General features: G+C 36.4%; 1 protein-coding gene across 2 annotated transcripts in view; it reads left to right on the top strand.

Moving 5' to 3' along the window:
- The window catches only part of LOC136828899 (mucin-22-like), a 47181-nt gene that overhangs the window by 15997 nt on the left and 3470 nt on the right, over nt 1-27714 (top strand). For both annotated transcript variants that reach the window (XM_067087217.1, XM_067087216.1), the window contains exons 2-4: nt 25146-25283; nt 26150-26337; nt 26820-27641. In XM_067087217.1, the coding sequence (XP_066943318.1) occupies nt 26199-26337; nt 26820-27641 (961 nt within the window). In that variant the 5' untranslated portion in view covers nt 25146-25283; nt 26150-26198. The remainder of the gene's footprint in view (nt 1-25145; nt 25284-26149; nt 26338-26819; nt 27642-27714) is intronic.

Below are 27714 nucleotides of genomic sequence, written 5' to 3'. Positions count from 1 at the left end.
ACTCAAGGAAAAAGAACACTAGCGTAGGTGATGGCTTCTCTGCGACCCGGGAAAAGAAGTACGCGTTGCAACAGAAGCTTATTCCGCGGAAGAGAACAAGGAAAGACAGTCCTAACCGGTAGTTCGAAGCAGGGAAAATTTGTCCAGCATTTCCTACCCGCTCTGTTTCATGCTGAACCCTTTTACAAATATCAAGGATAGTGGATTTTCATCTCCGGACTAGAAGAAGGTATATTATAAATCATCAGCAGTAGACTTTCGCTTCGGAAAATTCATACTGCTGGGAGGTTGGGCAACTGGAACTTCAGAAGATCAAGCGACAATGCAATGCATTACTACCCTAATACTCTGCGGTGCACTGTAGACATTACTTAAGGTTCTTTGCAGCGTGCCTTCGGCCACTAGCTGCAACCCCTTTCGTTCCTTTTACTGCACCTCCTTTCATATTCTCTTTCTTCCATCTTACTTCCCACCCTCTCCTGACAATTGATTCATAGTGCGACTGCTTAGAGGTTTTCCTCCTGTTACACCTTTCAAAACTTTCACTGTCAATTTCCGTTTCAGCGCTGAATGACCTCGTAGGTCCCAGTGCTTGGCCTTTGGCCTAAATTCAGTTCAGTTCAACTACCCTAATACTATTCTGCTTGCATTTTCATACATTTTTATCTATTTATCTATTTATCAATTTATTTTTTTTCTTTTTTAAAGAGGGGATCATTTCTTTCATTATTTCACATTACTTCCTCTTACAACTTCCTAATGAACACCATTTTCTTTGGAAGCTTGAATTTCAAGCCAATGGCCTCTGTGGGCTTGTTCCATATGAATGGGTTTCATCTACTGAATAATAATAATAATAATAATAATAATAATAATAATAATTATTATTATTATTATTATTATTATTATTATTATTATTATTATTATTATTATTATTATTATTATTATGCAGAAAAGTGTGCTACTAGAAACAGCGCACATAGTGAGAAAAGTGATGGACTCCTAAGGAGGCAGAATGCAACCCGGAACCCCACACTATAAAAACCACCCAGTCGAATAGGATGACAGTGATAGACAAAAAAAAAAAATAATAAATAAAATAAAATAAATAATAATAATAATAATAATAACAATAATGATAACAATAATAATAATAATAATAATAATAATAATAATAATAATAATAATAATAATAGTAGTACTCAGCAGAACTTTGATATTCTAAATATTTCGTCAAACGATCATCAACTTAAACGAGAGGAATTTGACTGAAGGAAATGCCACATTTTTGTCAGTAGCCAACCGGTTACTGAATCACCAGTGGTTTCCTGAAGTAAAGAGGAAAAGCAATGTGACACAATAAGGTCCATAGAGAGTTCTGAAGCTCTTTTTTTTAAGTAACGTATAATCTGTAAGACTAATAATGCATTCAACTGCTTGATTTATTTGTATTTTAAGATTGCGTTGCTACTGGCAATGTCATCGAAGACGGGACAGCAGAGTTGCGAGAATATTTGTCGTGTGGAAACAAAACCCAAAAATTCGCGCATGAATTTTGATATGGATAACCTGTGTATAATGACATGTTTTTCATTAGAGTATATATTTTCTAAAAACGGCTGGCATTACATTGCCTGAGCCACTTCCCAGGACAGAAAATAAACAAATGAATGCACTTGCAGTTGACAGTTTGCACCACGAGCACAAATACTATAAGCTTCGTGAAGTTACTCATCAGAGAACCCGGATCAAAGAAGGAAAACTATCTCAGCGCGTCAAAGACGTGAGAAGTTCACATTGAAGATCATAAACAAACTACGAAAAATCATTGGTCCTTGTTGTTCCCAGGCGAAATTTCACTTCAAACGTAAAAAAAAATCGTATAAAGGAACGGTATAACATTGCTCAAATTAAAACAATCAACAGTAGTCCGTATAAGGTGACAATTTGGAAACCAGGGATTTCAAGGATATTACCAAAAGCTTGTCCCTTCGCGCAATGGAACTTTACCACAGAATTCTGGAACCTAAAAAGACAACAATCGAAATGTCGTGAACTATCTGACGCAACACACTTTGCTGAAGCCACTTAATACAATAATTTTGACAAAGGTTTATACTAAATATTTATACTTCGGCAACAACAAGCCAATAGTGGATTTTCCTCTGAAACAAATATAAAAAGAATGGCATTTTTTCGTCACACAGGGCCGACAAGGAGTATCTGCCCTTATGACAATGCCACCATTTGCTCACATGGAATAACTTATACTCAAGGAAAACTACATAATAGTATACCGACCATGACCAGGATTCGAAGCTGCGCCTTACTTGGTTAGAACACGGGTGACATTGACTTATGCACTCAGCTGTCAAGATGAGTTTGTGCATTACTGACTCTAAATAGCGTGCTTCGATAACTCGCTGCTGGGAAGAAAGGGCGTTGGGTCTGGTATGATACATGAAACATACGTACCGGGGTGTCGATGTCAGGCAGGGCAGCCGATCGAGACCACAGGTCTACCCTAAAGCCAAATCAAAAGTCCTTCAAAAGAAGGCATCGTGCTTACCCCATACAAAAATGGGAATAAAAGCACGTTAAAAGAAGAAGAAGAAGAAGTGTGTATATTACTAATTAGTTTTCTAGGAGTGTGAAGTATTCCCAAGAGAGTGAATTCGGCATTAATGGCCAATGGGTCATTACCAAATGCTCATTTATGTATAGTTTTACTTTTAAAATGTAAGTAAAACTATGCATAAATGAACTTTTAGTAATGACGCATTTAATCTACGCCGCTACCAGCAACAAAAGATCATTCACTGCATAGCAGGGCACTACTGAGAGGAAAAATGCTATTACTCCGCAGGGGTATTCAATATACGCAACCGTGTGAAATTCACTAGTTAAAAAAAGTCACCCCCCTGATTTGACACAATGCCGCATGAAACAATACAATAAACTGCGGATATAACGTCACAGCTACGATGAATTCGTGGTCGCGTGCTTCTTCGTCAGTTTAAAAAAAAACGTTTCGCTGTGTTTAAAAAAAATATTATCACTTTTTTCTTTTTCTTAAAGGTTATGTTGAGATATCTGTAAAATACAAATGTTTAAAGGAAAAAAGTCAATAAAAAATAAATTTATCTTACCTCCTCTTGTTTTTCAAAGGCAGGATTGTCCCCCATTTTAGACTGATTTGACTCCTCTTCCTCGGTTCTTCTACTTTCGTCGGTCCCAGGCTGGAAAGAATATATTCGTATCTGTAGACTTTACTTCAGTTCTATATCTAGTTCTAAAGTTGACTTCCTCTAAAGATTATGACTTATATAAAAAAAAAAAAAATTATATATATATATATATATATATATATATATATATATATATATATATATATATATATAAATTGATACATGGCTATGAGGAACATATTCGTATACTGTTTATTGAACTACAGTAAATTCTATAAAAGGCTATGAAGAATGTATTCGTATACTGTTTATTGAACTTACAGTAAATTCTATAAAAGGCTATGAAGAATGTATTCGTATACTGTTTATTGAAATTATAGTAAATTCTATAAAAGGCTATGAAGAACGTATTCGTATACCGTTAATTGAACTTATAGTAAATTCTATAAAAGGCTATGAAGAATGTATTCGTATGCTGTTTATAGAACTTATAATAAATTCTATAAAAGGCTATGAAGAACGTATTCGTATACCGTTTATAGAACTTAAAGTAAATTCCATAAAAAGCTCTGAAGAACGCATTCGTCAATCCAGAACAACTTTTATTGCATAATACCTGTTCCTACTTAATAATTTTACGGCTACTGTAAGAACTTCTGAGCTTAAAAAGAATGCTTATCGATTAAGGAGCGGAGATCTCTCACTGCGACTCATGTTCTCTTAAAAATACCGGAAGTTTCAAGAGAAAACAACATTCAGCTATGTTAATTTTAAAAATGTGAGTAGTGTATTAGTGCCAACGTAATCTTCCGTATATTATTAATCAGGACTAAGAATGAAAATGGTGTTTTCACTGAATATATATTGAAAACTGATGTTAAGACGACGCTAACTTTGCATTTCTGTTATAGAATGAGTACACTCGATGACAATAATCAAAGTGGTCTATGCAAAGTTTGTTGGCCGTTTTTTAGCATGTTCCGTTAGCCCGCTCTATAATTACTTAAGGCTTCACTCACTATTGTAATTCAGATTTCAGGTACAGATTCATATTCCTGATCTATGGCATGTTACAGCGAACTTCAGCTGTAATTATGCTGGCGATGATCATGTTTGATTCACTGGCAAATTACCGCCTTTAACTACATTTCAAAGCAGACAAAATAAAAATAAAAAAGGTAAACGCGTATATAAAAAAAAAAATCAACCCTAACGCTTAAGAAAGGCTCAGGATAGAGCGGAACGAAAAAAAAAAAATGTTGCATCCGGGAGAATCTCACGGAGACACGAACACGTAAAAGAACTGATCATGAAAAGGAAAAAGTTTTATAACTGACTAACTGTTCTGGAAAGGCAAGCTGAGACGCGGACAGTGGCCCCTCATCGAGACAGCGCTGGGTGGCGTCGCGCAAGTTTCATTCTTATAGAACCAAGTTAGTTACCTCGCCGAGAACTGGGAGAATTTAAAGCTCTCTCGGTAAAGGAACGTGGCCTTCGGGTCATAGGAGATGAAAGTCATGATTGTTATCGCCACGCAGAAGTTTTGGGGGAGGGACGTCAAGTGCTGTTGATCAAAGTTTCAGAAAGACTCGTGAACTGAAGTTCGCTGTAACGTGCTATTATAATAGATCGGGAATATTTAAGTGTTCCTGAAGTCTGAATTACAGTAGTGAGCGAACCCTTACGTGATTACAGAATAGGCGAATGAGCTTAACCGAGACCGTTTTGATTTTTTTTCTTCGGCAGTAATTATTCTCCCAAGTTTTGTATATATTCAGTGAGAACGTTATCACATGAATAAGGTTTTTCGCATTCGTGCAAATCCTTATATAAACTACAACCATTCACATACATATATATATATATATATATATATATATATATATATATATATATATATATATATATATATATATATAGTGTGTGTGTGTGTGTGAGAGAGAGAGAGAGAGAGAGAGAGAGAATCTGTATGCGTGTATGCCTGTGTGTGAGTGTATGCCCATACGAGCACGAGTGCGTGGTCAACAAATCAATTCAAGATGGCTCTATACCACCATGAAGAAAAAGACAGAATCCTAAATCAGAAGTGAAAGTACTCCGACATCCTTTAAGGAAAGACAGACAGAGAGAGAGAGAGAGAGAGAGAGAGAGAGAGAGAGAGAGAGAGAGAGAGAGAGAGAAATGAGCATGAAGCCAACATACAAACAAAAGACGAAGAGAAAGTGTTTACATTGGAAAGCTGTAAAATGAAATGAAAAGTCATTTTGGTCAACGAACCGGACGGCGACCACATTCAGATACGTACAGCCCAGATAACGACAGTAATGACACTAGGCCGATTTGTATATTTTTCAGATTTCATCATTCTAACTGGCATTCGTGTCAGTCTGCTTGAGGGCACTTTTCAAATATCGAACGGGATTAAGTATCTTTATTGATTCAAAACATGAACTATGATTAAGGCTACAAAAAACTACTAACGTGTCAAGCAGACTTCACATGAAAGAATTTCTAGTTTTGAGAGACAAGTGAATCACAGCCAAGATCATTGATGGCCAATGGAGGCAAAGAAAGACAAAAAAAATTAATACATAGCACCTTAGAACCTCTGCGCAAGACGTTTAACTACCAAAACCAGTTTGGGAAGAAACGTTGACTTACCTTATTTAGCTTCTCTCCGACGAATTCGCAGATAAGCGGATTGTATTCTCCCACGGAAATTTGAGATTTAACAGATATTTGCTTGGACTTTAAAGAAAATGTTTGTGTTAAAGGTCTCTGTCACTGAAAAAGGCCCGATACAATACCTGTAAAAACCATAGAAAAAAAATTTGAAAAATACACAAGCGATTTCAGTAGAAACGTAGACTCATCATCAACAGATTCTCAGAAACGCGAGGCGCAAAAGAATCGGAATAACATCTCTGAACACAAACACAGCTCAACACTTCAATGCCTCATTTGCGCAACAGACGGACAATGGACCTTTTAGAAAGGAGCTAAAAAAACAGAAGCAAAAGCCGTAGTGAAACTGGAAAACAATCTCTGCACTCCAGAGACAGACATTACAGTCTTACCCTGAACACTAGCAAGGTCTACGCCACACTGCTAGCTGTGGAAGCGGCTCACTTACCTGTACCTGTTCTGCCTCAGAGGAGGACTAGAGGGGCGGAAATCCACCCCACTCCTCCAGTGGCCACAGTGACCTCGGTGGACTAGGGGGGAGGATCTAGGACCCATCCACCCAGAATGGTGCATGGGAACGTATGATCACATGGGTGACCCAGGAAGAACAGATTGTTGATAATAGATCAATAATTCCTTTATTCCACAACACACAGTGGGCATAGCAAATTATTCAGTCCGGCATAGAGATTGCGACAGTACCATCAGTAAGTTGTTAAATTGGTACCTACTCTGCCTTTTAAAACAATGTTGATTTTATTACTAGGATTTTATTACTGAAAAATATAAGTTTCCACTTTCATTTTTTTTACCATTCGTGACTTCGGAAACGGTCATGACCGGCTGCTGTTAGTATCAGAAATATAACAAGATGACTCGGTTAGTTAGGCTCATGCATAAGAGGGTAAACGGCAGAAGACAAATGTATATTCATCCTCCTATTATATCATTGCTGGAGCTTCCGGTTCCTAGGTCATATTCTGCCATGGAAGGTGAAAGTGTTTTCATTTCTTTCTCCGCTCGGGTAAGGGGTTACCGTATAGTGGTAGGTTGATATATATGTACCTTGGTATACTGGCAGGCGTATCCAGAAGAGTGAGAGTGAGTCGGAAAGTTCAGACGTCATTGAGGTGGGACAAATATATATTATATATATATGTATATGTATATGTATATATATATATATATATATATATATATATATATATATATATATATATATATATATATATATATTTGACCAACCCAGCGCTGCCTGGGAAAACTCTGAATGACAACTGATAAACTCTCTCTCTCTCTCTCTCTCTCTCTCTCTCTCTCTCTCTCTCTCTCTTCCTGTTAAGATAGTTGCTTCAGTTATGTTACCCAGCATTTTTGACATTTTTTTTTTCACCCCTTCTCACCCCGCCATTTCTATCAGGGCTGAACTTGGACTTAAAGGGCATTGAGAGTGTCACTATCCATCCCAGCGGCCTTGAAAACTATGGATTACACACTAATATCTGTCGTTTTCAGTTAGTTTTACACATCACCCCCTTCCCATCCCCAACCCACTATGGTGCCAGTGATATCTTACCCCCACCGTATTCTTTTCCAGATAGTAAGTCATATGTACAGTATACCAAAATGAGGTATGATAAATCCGTAGAGTTTATTTAGTTACTAAGTTTATGTCCAGAACCAGACCCGTTTCAGGGAAGCCCTTCCCACCCCCACCCCCTTCGGTGCTAGTGATGTCTTACCCCTACAGTATTCTTTTCCAGATAGTAAGTCATGTGTATACCAAGTTTGGTTGAAATTGCTCAATGCATTTCAGAGTTATGCTGGAACATACACACACACACATACATACGGTACATCCATTGATATTATATATACATATATATGTATATATATGTATATATATATATATATATATATATATATATATATATATATATAAAACTTGATCACTTGCACAATTGTATTGTGTAGTCCTCCAAAGAATAACAGGACCTCATTCAAACAGGCTGGTATCTAACGGAGATTCTGTTCAACAAGGTTACGGGCTTTCAATGACTAATCTGTCTTCTATCGTACGATACCCTTTACAAATGTATACATCATATATGTGTATATATATATATATATATATATATATATATATATATATATATATATATATATATATATATATATATATATATATATAATATAAACTCAAGTACCACGTCCTTACAAGTTCATCAGAAAACAGGAAATGAACACTAAACTTTCTCAGCTTCCTAATATTTTTCTGCGTACTTTTCGCTTACGCCTACAACATTTATCATATATCAGGATTTAGGCGGAAAACTTGCTCAAAAACATTGAGGAACAGACGGTGTAAGAAATTCTTGACAGCTTCGGCATATATTTGCATAGATCTGGTGTTTGTGACCAGTAATTTATATGTGTGTATATATATATATATATATATATATATATATATATATATATATATATATATATATATATATATATATATATATATACTGTATATATACTAACATGACCTCGATGACACTTTCAGTCCTGGAACGTTTGCAAAGCTTTTAAAAATAAATAGAAGAAGAATAGCCTTCGTTACTTGATGGCTATGATTTGAATAACAGCAGATGAACTTCATACATCCTCTATACAGGCTTATAGATTCGACATCGATGGCGGTCTATTGGTCTTGTAAAGATTAGCCTAAACGTCGCTCATAAAACGACTAAACCAGGATCCAGTCGCCGTTCGCACGAGGCTGCGAAGCAATTATCGTCGATTGCGTTTCTATCGTTAACTACGGCCACCCGAAGAAGAATCGGCTACGTCAAGCACCCCCGCCACCTCCACCCCCCATGGTGTTGGAATCCTGAAATACGAGAATCTCGTTAAGTTCCAGGAGTTGCAATCAACTTTTTTTTTTTTTGTGCTTCCTCAAGATTTAAACGATAAGTCTATGAGCCATAGTTATCTCGGCTCATGACGCTGCATTACATTAGCGAGCGTTACCTTTATTACATTTGAACGCGAAAAAAAAAATTATGTCTGTGAGTAGCTCTCGTTACATTTGCCAAAATTTCTTTGCTTGCAAATACAGGGGTAAATACGCCACCTCTTGTAAATGTTCGCTGCTCATCACCGGCGTGGTGGAAGGGGAATTCTGAGAAGGAAAAGTCCGTTTGTTATGCACAGCTGAAGCATAAGACTTAAAATAAAGGCAATTCATATCTCAGAACTACAAACCAATCCCCGAGTATAGGAATCTAACATCACTAGAGTATTGATGGCGATCTACAACTTTCTGAATTTTTTTGTTCCTTCCTACAACCTCTTGCTTGTCAAGATCTCACATTTTAAAGTAAATTGATTTCTGTAATTTCGGGATCTTACTCGAAAAAAAGATTAGCGTCTGCTGAATCAATTTGCTCATCGGATTAAACTTAAAGGTACTCTGGAAAAATCTCACATTAAATTACTCACAATTACAATACACATTCATGTGTAACTGTAATTTATAAATTATCAAATGGACGCATATGTAATCCGGCCACCCGAGACAGATACCAAATGATTCCAGTCTCTTTTGTTCAGACAGGTTTGGGCTCTTCAGAACTGTAAAATTATATTTATTCTATAAGTATTCTTATAGAATAAATATATAGGCCTTATATAAACTAATATATCAAGATCCTTCAAAGAATAACAAAATTTTTAAAAAGACATTTTTTTTCCTCTTACTAACAACAGCCAAGAGAACACTACCCCGCCTTATAAACACTAAAAAACCGTCTTTCCCAGTTGTCAGACAATTCTAGCCTGCGTTCGAGGTAACCTGAAAAATAACAAATTACGACAAAAAAAAAAAAAAACGCATATTCAATGTGAAGAAAAATCTGGGTGCAGGCAGAGGTCGATTTCTTGATCAGCTATCAAGTCCTTTTACTTGTTTTAATCTGTCCTTAAAACTAGCCACTTTTAGACCCATTATGAATTTTCAAAATGATGCACACGGCGAGAGAGAGAGAGAGAGAGAGAGAGAGAGAGAGAGAGAGAGAGAGAGATCGTTTAGTATTGGATGCAGTTCTTTTCTTGACATCTCCATTTCAGTGTTCCCTTGTCAAAAAATTGTCGATTCGAGTTCGTACTTTGAATCACTGCTGCTGAACTTGAATCTGTGTGCAGTGAGATTCTGTTTCATGTAATAGTTGTCTAGTTAAGTGTCTTCAGCTGATAATATCCGCAAATAAACATCTGGGTCGACCTTGTTCTAGAAATAGTTAGATATCAAAGGATGTTCAGGCTACAAAGAAAAACGTAAAACTCCGATTTCCGACAACCCAGAAGGAAAATACAGAACCCGTCGTCCCTGTCATGCGCAGTAAGGGGCATCATCTTCTGCTCGACCTTGATCTATAATCAAGAGGTTGAGCCAACCGGAGAACATGGGAACTTGCAACAAAAGTTCCCGTTACTGAAAAATTTATAAAGATAAGTTTACAAGGGTCAATTATACTCTTCCTGTCCTTTCTTTATTTTGATGCAACTCTAGTTTTAGGTTAGGGTTATCCGAGAGGCAGCGGTGAATCTTGACAATAAATGATTGTCTAACAACACCGGAATATTGTTATGGCAACAGGAAGTATACTTTAAAACATCAGTATGCCGTTCGGCGGTGACACTCTTGTCCCCAGACCATTGCTCAGACAACGATGACCTTTGTTACTTTGACAGGGCGAAGGCCCGCAAAGGCGCAATAACCTCAGAGTTCAGAAGGAGAAACATCAGCCTAAGCCTGGCCGCATAATTAAGTCAGCGCTCGCCAGCCCTCAGGCGCACCTAGTGTGCGCAGGCCTCTCTTCAACAGCAAAGGAAAAACTATGTACCCGGAATCCAACACAACTGAAGAATTAGTAGAACCGCCAAAACAGGGTTAAATATTTAAGAGGTTTTACAGAGGACTAGGATCAACCGTTCAGAAGCAGGGACAGGACGATTAAAATATTATAAATTTACAAGGAGGTGACTGACCACCAAAAAATGTTATAAAAGTACAACTCAGTCATTCTTTTTATATATATATATATATATATATATATATATATATATATATATATATATATATATATATATACATATGTATATATGTACATAATAATATACATATATATATATATATATATATATATATACTATATATGTATATATATGAATATATATACATATATATACAGTATATATATATATATATATATATATATATATATATATATATATATATGTATATATATATATATATATATATATATATATGTGTGTGTGTGTGTGTACACATATTTTATACGTGTGTGCGTTTGAGTGGGTTGCTTAAAAGCATTACCAAGAGGAGCCCCACTGACTAGTCTCGACCGACCTTGCCAAGCTCATTCTCCACAATCTAAACATTTTAATCACCGTTCTATTTATCCCACCATTTCTACCACCTATTGCAGACAGACAGCATGGTCACAGAATAAATGAAGCCGTTATTCATCATTCATTATTCTCTCCGTTGAGAATACACAAAAAGTTTATTTTTTCTAAACACTTCAGCCCTCAAACAATGGCGGAGTCCAGATGATCCGAGTCACGACTCGATGACGGTTCTTCAAGATCTTCCCTGTACTTGGGAAGCTCTGTCGTTTTGGAAGATCCTCCTGGTGGGGAGAACGTCGCCCGTTTATTCGTGTGAGACTCCACTAAAAGTACAGTGAAACGCCACTTCAGCCTTAAGGACAGATGCCCTTAGGCTGAGCCGCATTTCCGCTCAGTTTCTCAGAATGATTTTGCTTCTCGCAACAGTTTTGGGTTTCCATGTTGACAGCTTAATGTGCTCTTATCATTTGTTTTTTCCGTAGTACGTGCGTGTATGCGTGTATGTTATGCGCTTGTTTATACATTTAAGTTTATGTTAATAATTCAGTAAAATCTTACATATCAGTTTGAAGGTACAGCACAAAAAAATTAAGTAGAATAATTCGATAAAATCTTACATATCTTTTTGAAGGTAGAGTACAGAAAAAACTCAATTAGAAGTAAAAATTCTGCTCTGCACTCAAAGCTTCGATCCTAAATAGTTCAGCTTTTAATCCCACGGCCAATCACTCATCACGTCTCAAGGTCACTTATGTCCTTTCTCTCCACACAGTGAAATAAATAGGCTATAATTCCAGATTGTAAGTCAGTAGTTGCTTTAAAATGCCACAACGGCGAAGTGTCGTGACAAAAATTCAGTAAATGGAAGAAAGAAGTCTGTGTATTTTTCACCAGCACTAGTACTTCGCAGTTTATCTCGCCAGCTTCAACCTTTTTGTCATCGTCATTCAACACCCATACACTTCTCTTCCTTATGAGAGAATTTGCTCAACAATCGTCACGAACATTCCCAACTTGGCTCCACAAATATACCAAGCCGTTCTAATACTTTACATACAATTTACTAGTGTACTTGCGTCACGTATTAGGTGACAACTTTTCTCGTATCCTACCATTTTCCATTATACTGACGCTCACTGCTTCACTTACCTGGATTCCCCTTACCCCATTTTACCCTTTTAGACCATTTCACTAGTTTCTGTAGATTATCTTCTCTGGCTAGATCAGTACCGTATCATTTATATATATTAACTACTAGCTGACCAACCCGGCGCTGTTTGGAAAAACTGAATCTTCTTCGTTTTAACGTGCTTTTTCCCATTTTTATATGGGGTAAGCACGATGCCTTCTTTTTGAAGGACTTAGATTTGGCTCTGAATGACATTCGATAAACTCTCTCTCTCTCTCTCTCTCTCTCTCTCTCTCTCTCTCTCTCTCTCTCTCTCTCTCTCTCTCTCTCTCTCTCTCTCTCTTCTCCTCTCACTCTCTTTTTCACTCACTCCCAACCCACCCATTCACTAATATAGATTTTAACAACCTAAGGCCTTGTATTCACGATCAAGTTTACCTGTCATTTCTTTTGTCAGTTCATCGAAGCTGCCATTAAAACATACATGCATATAAAAGTTTGTGGGCGGAGACAGTCCACTCACCAGAACGGATAAATTGATGGTATTACCTAAATATCTTCCAATCGACTGACATGTGTGGACAGGCTAGAGCCAATTTCGTGACAGTTTGTCGCTGTATTTCATCTGGGAAGCATCTCAGACACTCTGATCAGAATATGAATAAATTATGTGTGTGTAAGCATTATACATTTCACTGTTAGACCCTTCAATGCTATTTGTTGGCCGCTATAAGTCCAAATCATACAGTGAAAATCTCAAAAAATATTTCCAAGTAATACAGACAATTTGGTATAGGTCTAGGCCAATGATGTCTTTTTAAGATATGTGTTACTGTAATGAAAGTAAATTTCACTGTCCAGTTCATAAAAAACTGAACCAACCCCTCAGTTCTAATTCAAACTCATTCATTGATATTGTATGAGAATAGATGTGTTTTTTTAATAAGAAATATTTAGTCTATACTGTATTACGCCTTTTTACTTCTTTCCTGTTATTAAGTGAATTGCTGTAAGAGTTAGCTTTCCACCCTGCTCATCATATTAAGAAAAAAAGTGGCAAAACACCTTCCTACATGGCTAGCCTCAACTCGTGATACGTATTTTTTATATTGGTTTTAGGGATTTTTTAAACAACGATTAATTACAACTCATTTCGCAGTCCTCCTCCCAATTTATCTACATGGCATTTGATGTTTGGGTTATTTAAATTCACTCCATAATGTAAATTTCATAAACTGCAATTACCAGATAAGCGAAATGGAAATTTTAAATTCTAAAGAAAAACCAGCCTTCTCTTTTCGAAGGTCACCTTCGTGAACTGTTACGTATTTCTGTCAGAGGTCGGGAGCTACATTGCTACAGAAGAGCTATCCACACGGAGATATCATTTATTAATAAACAATTTTAACTGAATAATATAGAAAAGGGTGTAAATGGTGAAGCATAGTGAGATAATTTAAGAAATTTAAAGAAGCAATTAGAAAAATGTATTGCCTTTGTTTGTGCTTTTGCGCTCATTTCCAAGGGGCTGGTACTAAACACGGCGTCTTTAGAATGACCTTTTATATTGATACTGGTCCATCTAAACTAAAATTAAATGAAAATGATAAAGATTTCCATTTTGGATATCAAGCGCCGCTAGATTATCGATATATCGGATTTCAGTAGCAAATAGCACGTTATTTATTTCTATTTTAGTTAACGCGTAACTTCAGAAATAGGTTTTCTTTCACTGTATTGAAGGGTAGACAAAAGTGTAGTTCAGTATTCAAACCTTAGCCCTCATTTTCTCTCTCTCTCTCTCTCTCTCTCTATATATATATATATATATATATATATATATATACATATATATATATATATATATATATATATATATATATATATATATATATATATATATATATATATATATATATATATATATATATATATATATATACACTTATCATTATAAATCCCTTGCAGTATTATTTCCAAGGTAGAGCAAATTGGATATTAAACGTAATTCTTAACTGAAATGTTTATGTATATAAAAATCAATGTGATGTGATAAAATTTCGCATTTATACATACTATATATGTGTATATATTTATACATATATATACATACATGCACTTACACACAAACGTGTGTGTGTGTACTATAAATACATATATACATACATATATGCAGTATATATATATATATATATATATATATATATATATATATATATATATATATATATATATATATATATATATATATATATATATATATATATATATATATATATATATATATATATATATATATATATATATGTGTGTGTGTGTGTGTATACATCACTGTATACAGATACTCATACAAGTAGATGTATATTAGAGATGTATCGGACGTCTGAAAATAGGATTTGCGGATGCGGATGCGGATGGGGGTATTTAATGACCACACCCTTGTGGATGCGGATATTTTGTAAATCTATATAATTTAGATATATTCTATTGTTAAGAACGACTTTCAGCCACATAATTCAAAATTTTGTTTGATACGCCAGCACGCGGAGAACAAGAGCTGGCGGTCAGAGAGAGAGAGAGAGAGAGAGAGAGAGAGAGAGAGAGAGAGAGAGAGAGAGAGAGAGAGAGAGAGAGAGTTTCCTAAAATAGACGCAGTACCCTGCCTTTATGATCACAACTGCTGTAAATGACATGAAATTCCTAAAAGAAATGTGCTTTAAAACAGATATGCTATAACAGAGCTACTTATACAGTAAATACTCTATGGAATGTGTAACTGTGTGTCGTGTATTCTGTATAATAAAACGAAAAAGCTAAAGTTAGTAAAAACTAGAAAGAAAAGATCTACTTTTAGCTACAATGTATGATTATGAACTATTGAACACCGAGTAGGCTGTGACATCGGCATATCCGCATTCTCACACTGCGGATGAGGATGTTGCTTGCAATGCTAATGCGGATGTTAAGAAATTGCCAGTGCGGATGCGGATATCCGATATATCTCAAATATATATATATATACACACACATGTACTGTATGTATGTATGTATGTATGTATCAAACCTATTTGACTGCGTCTTCCAATATCATGGCATGTCTTGCATCACTGTGGTAATCCTGTTAAGTATGTGAAGATAACTGAATGTATTCGTGAACGAAGTAGATGCGCATATAATATCAAGGATATCTTGTCAATTGAACTGGGAACTTTCATCCAACATATTTCAAAAAACGAGAAATTATATATATATATATATATATATATATATATATATATATATATATATATATATATATATATATCTTCTTTCGTCTCGTGGACTTTCATATTTGGCTCTTTATAGCTGACTGATTTTGCAAGCAGGTTTCCATTATGTCAGAGCAGTTAATTTTCCAGTTCATGGGTACTTCAAACGTGTAATAAGTTACAGGTGATTTTGGAAATCGTGGATGTCTCTTTCAAAAATACCTGGTGAGAGGGTTTTCAATAACTTGACCAGGATGCCGGACCACCGCCTTCAACTATTCCATCAACCTTCAACTTCTCAATCTTAAAGTTGAGGGCTACAGACATGCAATCTGAGAAGGAAAGATGCCTTAGGGCTAGGCTGAGCCTGAGTGTTAGTTTTAGTGCACATTTTCGGAAACCATCAAAGTTCACAGTATGGAACCTCCTCCAGTCTTAAAGTTGAGGGCTATAGCTATGCAATCTGAGAAGGCAAGGTGTCTTAGGCTGAGTCTGAAGGCGTTAGTGTAAAACCTCCAATTCCTCCCGTTAGACCAATGTAATCCTTCTAAAGTAATTCCACTTACAAAGCCCCATACATTCCCCACTAGGTGTCATAACTTAAGACTTTCGTGGGCTTAAGGTGGATTAAATACACACTTCGTGTAAAGTACTCACTTGTTTATTGTCCCTTCCCTGTGGTACAGATTTACATCTTAATATACTACACCTAGAGTTATCGTCGTGATCTAGCTGCCCTTCTTGTTTACTCTTCTCTTCTTTCTTCTCGACCGGGCCCCGCCAGCGTCACAAAATAGAAAAAATAGTAATGTCTCTCTTTATCAAGGTTATAACATTTCTCCTTCCAAAAAAAAAATAACAAAAAAAACAGAAACATACATAATGGACACAACAGCATATGGAAACAATAACACTGGACTATCAAGAGGGAATTTTTTTTTTTTTTCTTAAGTGCCTCAATATGGAGTTATAAATTCAATCGTAATGGGGGCCTAGACACGCGACCCGACCTGGTTACCTTTTGTGGAGTATTTTTAGGTATGCAAGGAGTACACAAATCAAGATCACTTGGGTTCGATGGTGACATGGCAATCTCAGTATGAGGACATTTACCAGCATTGTTGGTGTCCTTAATGGGAGTTATTGGAATATTCCGAGGAGAAACATTTTGGTCAGCAGGCACATTACTAGAGACTGCAGGTGGTGGTAAACTCTGACTTAAGACAGGCACATTCTTATCATCATTAATGGCACCAGCACTATCAGCTGGGGGAACAGGAATCTGTCTATGAAACATTTGGGAGATATGCCTCTTGCAAATCACATTGTCAGAACAGGCTAATTTTACCTTGAAATTTTTAGCATTGATTACTTCAGCCACACTACCCGGCAACCACTCAGCTCCGACGCCAAAATTTTTAAAGAAAATTGCATCACCCACTAGAAATTTGGATTTAAATTGAGAGTTTTTAGCCTTCTCAGGACTAGTTAGAGGGGGTCTTAAGTGATCAAGAGCAGATCTAAATGCCCTGCCAAACAACAATTCTGCTGGTGAGCGTCCAGTACTAGAATGTATCGTACATCTATAATGATACAACAGTCTACTTAATCTTAAACTAATATCACCTGATGAGAATTTGATGAACAATCTTTTGAAAACCTGAACAGCTCGTTCAGCCAGGCCATTTGACTGAGGGTGATAAGGGGCACTTAGTGTGTGACAGATTTTATTAGAATCCATGAATGATTTGAAATCTTTTGAGATAAAGCAGGGCCCATTGTCTGATACGAGCTCTTCAGGTAGACCAAATCTACAAAAGGTTTTCCGTAATAGTTCTACAGTTTTAGATGAGGTTAAGTGCTTGGAAGCATGGACATCCAGAAACTTAGATTTGGAATCAATAATAATGAGAAAATAAAACCCCTCTAATGGGCCACACCAGTCAACATGGAGCCTCTGCCACACAGAATGGGTTGCTGGCCAACTAGATGGTTTAACACCTTTAGGACTACTATTTGCAAAGCACTCCGCACAAGATTTAGTGACTAGATCAAGGTCCATGTCAATATTAGGCCAAACACCACAGTTCGCGCGGGAGTGACCTCATAGCACTAGTACCCGGATGACCATTATGGAGTTGCTTCATAACAATAGCTCGATGCACTTCTGGAATAACTAGTCTGTTACGATATAACAACAATTCATTGTGTACTGACAGTTCCTGCTGTATTTTCACATACGGTTCCACTTGCGGATTAACGCCTGTTAATTTCCTCGAAACCTGAATCGTACAAAGTCCTTTACTTGAGATAAAATAGAATCTTTGAGTGTTGCTTCCTTAAGTACTTCCACAGAAAGTTCTTCAAATTCATTCACCATACTAATGAGTTTAACAATTTCATTTGGTACCTGAAATTTAACTGTGCTATCCTCAATAGGTAATCTTGATAAGCAATCTGCTATAGTATTCTTATTACCAGGAATATGTTCAATTGTGTAATCAAAAGACAAAAGAAGGACAGACCATCTTATCAACCTTGCATTTGCAATTTTTAGTTATGGGTTTACTGGGGTTAAAAATATGAATCAGGGACGATGGTCAGTCCTCAGCACAAAATGTCTCCCAATCAAATATTTAGCAAACTTATTTAGAGCAAAAACAATAGCCAGTCCTTCTCTGTCAATTTGAGCGTAATTCATTTCAGTGGGTGTCAACTTCCTACTTGCAAATGATATAGTTGACACAGAGTCATCAACATGTTGCTGGAGGAGGACAGCACCCACACCAACCAGTGACGCATCCACCTCCACTACTAATTTAGCAAGCATATCCAATTTATTAAGTGACACATGAGAAGCTACAGCTGTTTTTAAGGTGCCAAAGGCATTGTTAGCTGCTTTGGACCATGTAAAATCAACACCCTTTTAGTCAGATCATACAGAGGTGAGGCAATAGTAGCAAAATTCTTAATGAATGAATGATAAAATGAAATAAGACCCAGAAATGACTTGAGCTGAGTGACAGTGTGAGGAATTGGAGCATCAACTATGGCTTTAACTTTTTCTTCATCTGGCTCATATCCTCTCTAGAGAGCTTAAAACCTAAGTACTTGACAGAAGTTACCTGAACACGGATTTCTGCACATTCAGTTGAATGTTGGCATCACATAAAGTCCTAAGAACATCTCTTACACGTTTATCATGTTCAGCTAGTGAGTCTCCACCTATAACAATATCATCAAGATATGGATAAACATAATCATAAGAAGCTAATAATTGGGAAATGAACTTCTGAAATATTGCAGGAGCAGAATGGATGCCAAATGGTAACCGTAAATATCTATATAGACCCAAATGTGTTAATTACCAGATATTTACGGTCTTCTGGAGCGACTTCCATTTGCAGATAAGCATTCTTGAGATCAAGTCTGGTATAAAACTTATGCCCAGACACATTGAAATTAATTCTGACATATTAGGTAATGGGAATTTAGATTCATGAAGAATTTCATTTATTTTACGAAAATCACAAACCCTAAGGGATCCATTCTGCTTCCTGACAGTAACAATAGGTGAGGCATACTCTGAAAATTCTACTCTTTCTATAATCTTATTATTTTCTAGCTCTTGCAGTGCACTCTCAACCTCATTGCGTAACGTCAGTGGCACCGTGCGGGCCTTCTGAAAAACAGAACATGACCAACTTTAGGATACAATCGAGCTTGACAGTTCTTAATAGGTTTCAAACTATCTACATTATAGTCTTCCACAAAATCTTCTACATTTAACTGATGGACATTAATTATATTGCATTTATCTATTAAATTCCTACCAATCAAATTATTTGGAGAGTCTGACCCAACAACTATGAATTCAATGTCTGAATGATTTTGTTGTTTGTACTGAAAATTTGAAACTTTGACCTTCCCAAATACTTTAATTGGCACTTGGTTATAACCCTGCAATTTAGTTCTACAGTTCAGTAGTGTACAATTTAACTTCTCAAAATCATCATACTTCAATGTAGAAATAGCTGAACCGGTGTCAATCTCAAATAAAAATGGCTTATGATTCAATTGACAACTAACAACATAAGGTTGGAACAGAACTTTTGTTTAATATACAATTTAAATCAAGTGACTCTTCATCATTGGATTCCTCTTCTTGGATTATAACTTCATGAGTCTTCTTCAAATGGGGATTTGTCATTTGCGGCACTCTTGTCTCTTTCTTTGCTGGTGACGATGCTTGGCCACTGAACACCCTGTCATTGGAGTTGCTCTTCACTTTGCGCTTGCACACTGATGCTACATGGCCAGGCTTGCCACACTCGTAACAAGTAGCATTTCTCAGACGACAGTCCCGTTCCGAATGGTTCATCCGGCCACAGACCTTACATTTTTCTCTTCTTAGCCTATTAACACTTTGAACCTCCTGCTCCTGATATGCTGCTTCTAGATTGGATAAGGTGGCCAATAAATCCCCTACTGTATTAGTGTGGTAATCAAAATCTGATAACTTATGGTGAAATATGGTTCATTACGAGCAGCAAGGAACAGTTTGTATTTAAGAAATTCTTCCTTGTTTCCAAAGTCACAAAGTTCAGCTAACTTATTCAAATCCTTGAAGAATAAATTATATGTTTCTTCTTTTAATTTATTTTCTGTCTTGAAATTCAGCCAAATGTTTGACAATTGTCTTCTTAGGCTTATACAGTAGCTTCAGGTTAGTTTTCACTTCGGCCAGGGAGAGGGGCTAACGCCGACCCAGGAGCAATCAAAGCAACAATATCATCAAAATATTGAGTTGGAATGTGAGTTAAGATCAAGTTTACTTGACGAGATTCATTCGTGATCTCTTGAGCTCGGAAAGCAACGGTCATTAATTCCAACCAGTTATCTAAGGACTGTGACTCTGGCACAAACTTCGGGAAACGGTCTGCCATATTCATAGGCTACCCTTAGGCTAAGCAGGCAATTACTAAAAGTAAACACTTGAAATCAACCGGGCAATTAACATTAGGAATGCCAATGTTCATTTAAACATTAGGCTAAGCCTTTTACTGCAGATTTCCTCAATCAACAACAATGAGTTTCAGTAAACTTAGGCTGCCTCTGTATAGGTAGTAGTAAAGGAAGGCATTTCATCCACGGATCCCATCCTCGTCGCCATTGTCATAACTTAAGACTTTCGTGGGCTTAAGGTGGATTAAATACACACTTCGTGTAAAGTACTCACTTGTTTATTGTCCCTTCCTGTGGTACAGATTTACATCTTAATATACTACACCTAGAGTTATCGTCGTGATCTAGCTGCCCTTCTTGTTTACTCTTCTCTTCTTTCTTCTCGACCGGGCCCCGCCAGCGTCACAAAATAGAAAAAATAGTAATGTCTCTCTTTATCAAGGTTATAACACTAGGTGTTCATCTATGTTATCGCACCAAAAAAGTTAATCTAAATTGTCATCATTATTATCATTCAGAAGACAAACAAGTATTCATATGTAACAAACCCACAGCGGCCATTCAATCTCACGAAGAATATGGTGTTCATTTGAAAGGGGTTACGGAAGATAATAGGAAGCAGAAAAGTGAGAGAAACCACTTATTGAAAAATAAAAAAGATAAATGACTAAATTTTTAGATATATAAACGAAAATATAAATAAATTATTAAAATACAAGATGAATTGTATGACGGTAGTATAAATAAATTATTAAAATACAAGATGAATTGTATGACAGTAGTAATGCACTGCATCTTCGCTTGAACCTTTGAGGTTCTAATTGAACAAACAAAAAATTAATAGTCTTAAAATTATAATAATCTTCGTTACTGCTTTCACTAAACCCCTCACTGGTACGTGTCATCTCTATGCAATTATCCTGAGAATCTTCGGCCTACAGTTCGTGACTTCTCCAGGATGTCGTCTTTCCATACTTGGCTTTACCCATAGCATTTCTCCTCGTCATATTTTCCATAATATCCTAAATGAAATACCCTTCTCAGCCTTTGGAGTTTTGTTCCGTCTAATCTACAGGTAAAACGAAAAGCGTAAATCTAAAGAAATGAGAAGACTAAGAGAAGTAACAGCGCTGAAAGGGAAATGGAAAATCGAATAATTTGGAAGAGAAAGGACGAATTAAGTTATTTATCATTCAGAAGTGAAATGTCCTTTATCGCAAAAAAGGTGAAAAGACTAATATTTTACAAGTGTTAGGTGGGAACCTCTTAGAAATTAGTACAAGGAGGAACTGGAGGACCACAGAGAGAGAGAGAGAGAGAGAGAGAGAGAGAGAGAGAGAGAGAGAGAGAGAGAGAGAGAGAGAGAGAGTTGAAATCTCACACAATCATCGAGACTCAAAAATATTCCGATGTTCAATTAGAGTTCGATATAAAAAATTGTCCGCTAAGTAACTGCAGCAGGCTGAATATTTATGGAAACAGTCAATTTGCATATTGCTGTGCATTTGACATTTAACAGAATGGCCTTCAGTGAGGTCTGTTCTCCAAGAATGATACAGATTATTTTTTTTAATATCCGAACATATTTCGCGTATTGATCATATACCTTTCATAGGCTCATTGCACGAAGTTGAAAGAAATATGAAATTTCTTCATTGTAGGTTTGTTTTTCATTTGAAAATCTACTTTTGCTCAAAGAACTTTGTTAATATTTTCATGCATAATTAGACTTAAAATTTTTTAAAAGCTTTATGATAAAAAATAACAAGGAAATTTTGGCAAAATGGATACTTATCCGAAATAATGATTAAATGTACACAGAGAAATATATACATCCATCATAGCTTTCTGAAAAAGAAGCACAATATCTGGAGAGAGAGAGAGAGAGAGAGAGAGAGAGAGAGAGAGAGAAGGGAGGGGAGGAGATTTATGAGTTCAGTAAAACTACATTTTCTTGACAAACATTGTTGTGTACAGGACAGAATCAGTCATTACCACCCATAAATAATTTCGACGGGAAGCATAAATCACGAACCAATTCGCTGATGGAAGTCAAACAAATGCAAATCGCGGTGTATTGACTTTCACCACCTCGTTATTGTGACAAAATTGCCCTTTTTAGTCAGGTAGTTTAGGATATCGATCGAGCTCTTGTTGTCATATTAGGATACTTGTTAAATTACAAGCTTATGCGCTGCCAGCTTTGTTGTTCAAAGTAAACATGCTCATATACATAGAAGAGATTGACCACCTTGAGTAATCCTAAACATGCGGCTTTAAATAAACAATTGTTTCACCAGTCTCTTTCGAAACTTGCTGTGACAATTGTGGGTGGCACCGGTAAACCTTTGACAGCATAAGAAAAATAAACACTGCTGAGAATTTTCAGGTTCAATTTTATTCCTAGATAAACGTCTGATAAAATGAAATTCTGCAAGCTTGTTTAATCAAGAGTGTAACGGAAAACAGAATAACTGGGTAGGTTTTGTTCATGAGTTTTTGGCTGAGATTCTGTAATATATAAAATTCTAGTCTTTCAGTGTCTTCATAATCCCGTTTATTTATTCATGAGTTCTCAGAACTGTCAGTAGAGGATCATCAGATTGGCACCTAGTGAAAGTAGTGGCATTTCCCAAAAAGCCTTAAATTTTACTAATGTATTTATATTCTTTATTTTTCGTACCCAAAAGGCCTTCAGCTTTACTAATATACATATTCTTTTCTTTCGTAATGATAACACTCCGCCTTATATCAGGGCGTATCTTTATTTTTCGTAATGATAACACTACGCCTTCTGTGTGGACGTGTTAAGTCCAGAGTTTTCTTATCTCCATGATTTTTAATGACAGTAACATCCTTTTTCTACTTCTTTCTTTCTGGCATTCATGTGATATACTAAAAGAGTCATTTTGGGATAATCTTAATATTTTCCTATGTTATATTGTATAATGGTATTCATAGATCATTTCCAAAGGGGTAAAATAGTAGGGTTGGAAAATTTACGTTTTAGGGTGCATTCTAAACGAAAGGCTATTACACACTTTCCTTTGTTCGACAGACGGTAATTGAAATATTTTTAATTACCTTTAGCAGGTCCATTCTCAGTTATCAGGTATGAGGCGCTTAAAATGAAAAATATATTAGCATACGTTATTTTCAGATCCCTAGCATAACTGGATTTATTTCTGTCCAGAAAACGCAATAGATAATGGAAATCTAAAAATGAAACAACGTGTTTTACAGACAGTCCAAATTCTAGACGACTCCTTTCAACGTTTGTTTTTCCTTTGTTATTTCTTATTTCTTTTCACACCACTTCCTGTTGCCATTCCTTGTGGAATTTGTGATTTTCATATCTGCTATAGTTTCTCCAGCATTTCTCCCATTAGCTGAAGTTGTTAAGTACTTCTTGTCCATATTGTGTGATCTTACGACACGATATGTACTGAAACATGTGACATACCCACTGAATTTGATTGTTAACTTTTCGCTGCCTTTTCCTGTGACATTTTCAAAACTTTAAGGAGAGAACAACGGGAGTTACTAAGTTGAAAATCTACTTAATTTTATAGAAAAAAGATTAATTCATAATTCTAAAAAAAAAACTATAATATTACTCAGCTCTGGATGCGTTATAGTTTGATTTCAATAGTCTGTAAACAAGACCAGAACAGCCAGTCAGACATACCAGAATAAAGAAAGACGGCAGTAAGTAAAAGAATGATCTGAAAACTGAATTGGCTATCAGGAATGCCAAGATAAATACTGCCACTACAAAATCAGGAGGAAGCATTAGCCCTAAGGGTGATCTTGTGACTCATGAAAGCATCAAAACCTACAATCAAATAATCCTCTCGGAATTTAATTCACTGCAAAGAGAGTAATACTGATCGGCTGATGTGTCTCATGAATCATAGATGAACTGAAAATCATCAGAACATTTATAGATATCAGAACAGGAAATGTAAGATTCAGTCATCATGATGTTTGTTTTCATAGTAGAAAACATAAATAACATAGGCATGAAAGCTAAACATGCATTGTACTCAAGATCATTTTATATTCAAAGGCATGAGTGCAGGGCATGACATAAGACTGTGGGCATGAAGAATGCCAATGTCACATCTTCAGCCTATTTTTTTTAAATGTGTAATGTGTTTCAGTTGATCTTCACATTGAATTATTTACCTGGCGTTTTTTGACTGCAGTGGCTCACAGTCATGTTGAGAGCAGATTATATATATATATATATATATATATATATATATATATATATATATATATATATATATATATATATACATATGTGTATATGTGTGCGCGTGTCCAAGTGTTTCTGCAACTGCATCTAACTTTAATACACTAATAATTAATACACACGTATGTGAAAATAACTTGACATTATTGAAGAAAATACCAAATGACGAGTTTATAACGAACTGAGTCAATTAAAGTTTAATGCTGCTTGCAATACCGTAACAATACAATGTTTTCTTACCGTTGCTCTAGAAACCACTGGAATCCAGCTGCTGCCTGGAGGAAAATCGCCACAGTCTTCATACGCCGAGGGGACGAGACGGTGTTCGAGTTAACTAATATTACGAGTCACAAAGAGACCTCGTACTGAGCCCCTTGTCTTGTCGACAGGTAAAGGAATACAATTTGTGCAGATTATGAACATTTTGTTATTCAGTCTTTGTTCCCTTTAGCTCGTAGGATTATGTCAAGATTAGCGAACCCATCTCCATGTCAAGAACAGCGAACCCAATGATCCCCATGTAAAGAATGGCCAACCCCTTCCGGTCCGAACTCCAATTCCGCATGAGGGCTAGTACTAAACACGGCGAAACAGTGATTCATCTACACTGTTTCGCCGTGTTTAGTACTACCCCCCCGGGTGGGGTGGTTCAAATGTATTTCGCCTTGTTTAGTACTAACGCCTGGGGGATCAAATGTCTGGTACCGAAGTGTTCATGTCTAGAACTGTGAACCCGATTATTCCTATGTAAAGAATAACGAACCCAATAATCTTCTTGTAAAACATAGCCTTTCCTTCTTGTAAAGGCAGGAAGGTCTTTCGCCTATTTTTGGTTGGGCCCCATCACCTATCCTTTCCTTTTCCTCATTATATTTTCTTTACACCTGAAAATTTAATTTTAGCCGTGTTACACGTGAGACCTATCTGAAAAAAAAAGCTTATTACATCTATGGTCCCGACAGCTCTCTCTCTTCCATGAGTGTAGGGAAGTTTGGTAACTTCCTTTTTTGTTAGGAGTGTATAGGCAATAGTTTGACTGCACAGGTTAAGAAGCTTCCTATCTCCTCATTAGTTCGTTTACAATTGTATGTTTGTATGAGCCTGTTTCTTGTTTATCTACGAAACTTTTCTTTTATACCTACTATAATTATGACGTAGTTCCCTTCTACAGAGAATTTTACGAATTTTGTCTGAAAAATTAGTTGTCAAGCACAAAACATTAGGCTATATTTAGTCTCCTTCACTTTTCCCACAGGCCAGAATGATGGTAAAACATCCTGTACACTGCTCTTTTCTGCCTCTTCATGGAGGAAATGATTAGTTCGTCGGCTGCCTCTACAGTTCAGAGATTCTTCGCGAAAACGGACAGTCTTCGATGCCAACATCCGGATGTTGTCCTCGATGTTAAGTCTGTCTCTCGTTGCGCCGCTGCGTGTAGCCAAGGTAAGGTGGATTTGTTCAAGTTTCTTCAGCTTCCTTTCCCTTTCTAGTACCAGGTACAGTAAACTTTTAATGGTTCTATAAATTGTTTCTTTCTTACTCTTTCCTTTTATGAGGACCGATAACCCTTTTTTTTTCAGCTTTTTTCACATATATTAGAAACTTCTTGATGATTTTTGTCCATTGTTCTTTCAAGTTTTTATCTTTTGCATTCTGTATTTGTTGTATTAGATGCGATAATAGCTTCATAACATTTGCACATCTACAATTAATCTCCTGATTTCACAGAAGATGGGTTACGAATTCAGAAAAAGTCTGACCTTTTACAATGTCTGTTGACCTGGAAAGTCCATCCATTATCTCACTATGATTAGATATAATCTTTCAAAGATAATTACTGTAGCCACTTATCTGAAGATTTCCCATTAAAGTATGTTCCTTCAATTTCTTTTATATATATTACATTAATTTTCTTTAACGCGCAGAAGCCAGTTGCCTCGGCTTTAACTTGAATGGACTTCGCGCGGACGTTTCCCGGACTTGTGAAGTCGTCAAATCCAAAGACAACTGCGAATATCATGGAAATTTTAGCTTCTATGAAGTCTTTGATCCCGCTCTTTCAAGTTCCACAACGCCATCTGCAACTACAGGATCCGGAACGCCATCTGTAGGAATCTCCATTGCAACTGTCGCTGCAACTATAGGGACATCCTTCATCTCAACCGACGCATCCACTACAACTAGGAGAATGTCCTCTCAAGGTACGGATGCAACGGCGACAGCATCGCCTGTGGAATCTACAGCATCCACATCTACATCTACTTTGTCCGTGTCATCCATGTTATCGGCCGCAGCAGGTTCATCCATAGCTAGTACACCTTCAGAGTCAACTACACAGATGATCACTGTTGCAAGTTCAACCACATCATCAGCCACAGCAGAAATTTCCACAGTGTCATCCACAACAACCTTTGCAACACCTTTAACGACAACGCCTACAGTAACAGAAGAAACAACAACAGAAGAAACAACAACTGAAGAAACAGCAGAAGAAACAACAACGGAAGAAACAACAACGGAAGAAACAACAACGGGAGAAACAACAACGGGAGAAACAACAGCAGAAGAAACAACAACGGAAGAAACAACAACAGAAGAAACAACAGCAAAAGAAACAACAACGGAAGAAACAACAGAAGATGAAACAGAAGAAACCACAACAGAAGAAACAACATCGTTATCACCTGCCACATCGACCTCAACAATAACAACAACACTTGCGACAACATCTACAACCACTATAAAAGGTAAACTAATAATATAAATCTGGAAGAGAATGGAGAGTTTTTGCTTATATTTCTATGCTTAAGTACCAATAAG

Source organism: Macrobrachium rosenbergii, chromosome 43 (genome assembly GCF_040412425.1).
Source record: "Macrobrachium rosenbergii isolate ZJJX-2024 chromosome 43, ASM4041242v1, whole genome shotgun sequence".
Classification (NCBI taxonomy): Eukaryota; Metazoa; Arthropoda; class Malacostraca; order Decapoda; family Palaemonidae; genus Macrobrachium; species Macrobrachium rosenbergii.
This window is presented reverse-complemented; position numbering and strand designations above follow the sequence as displayed.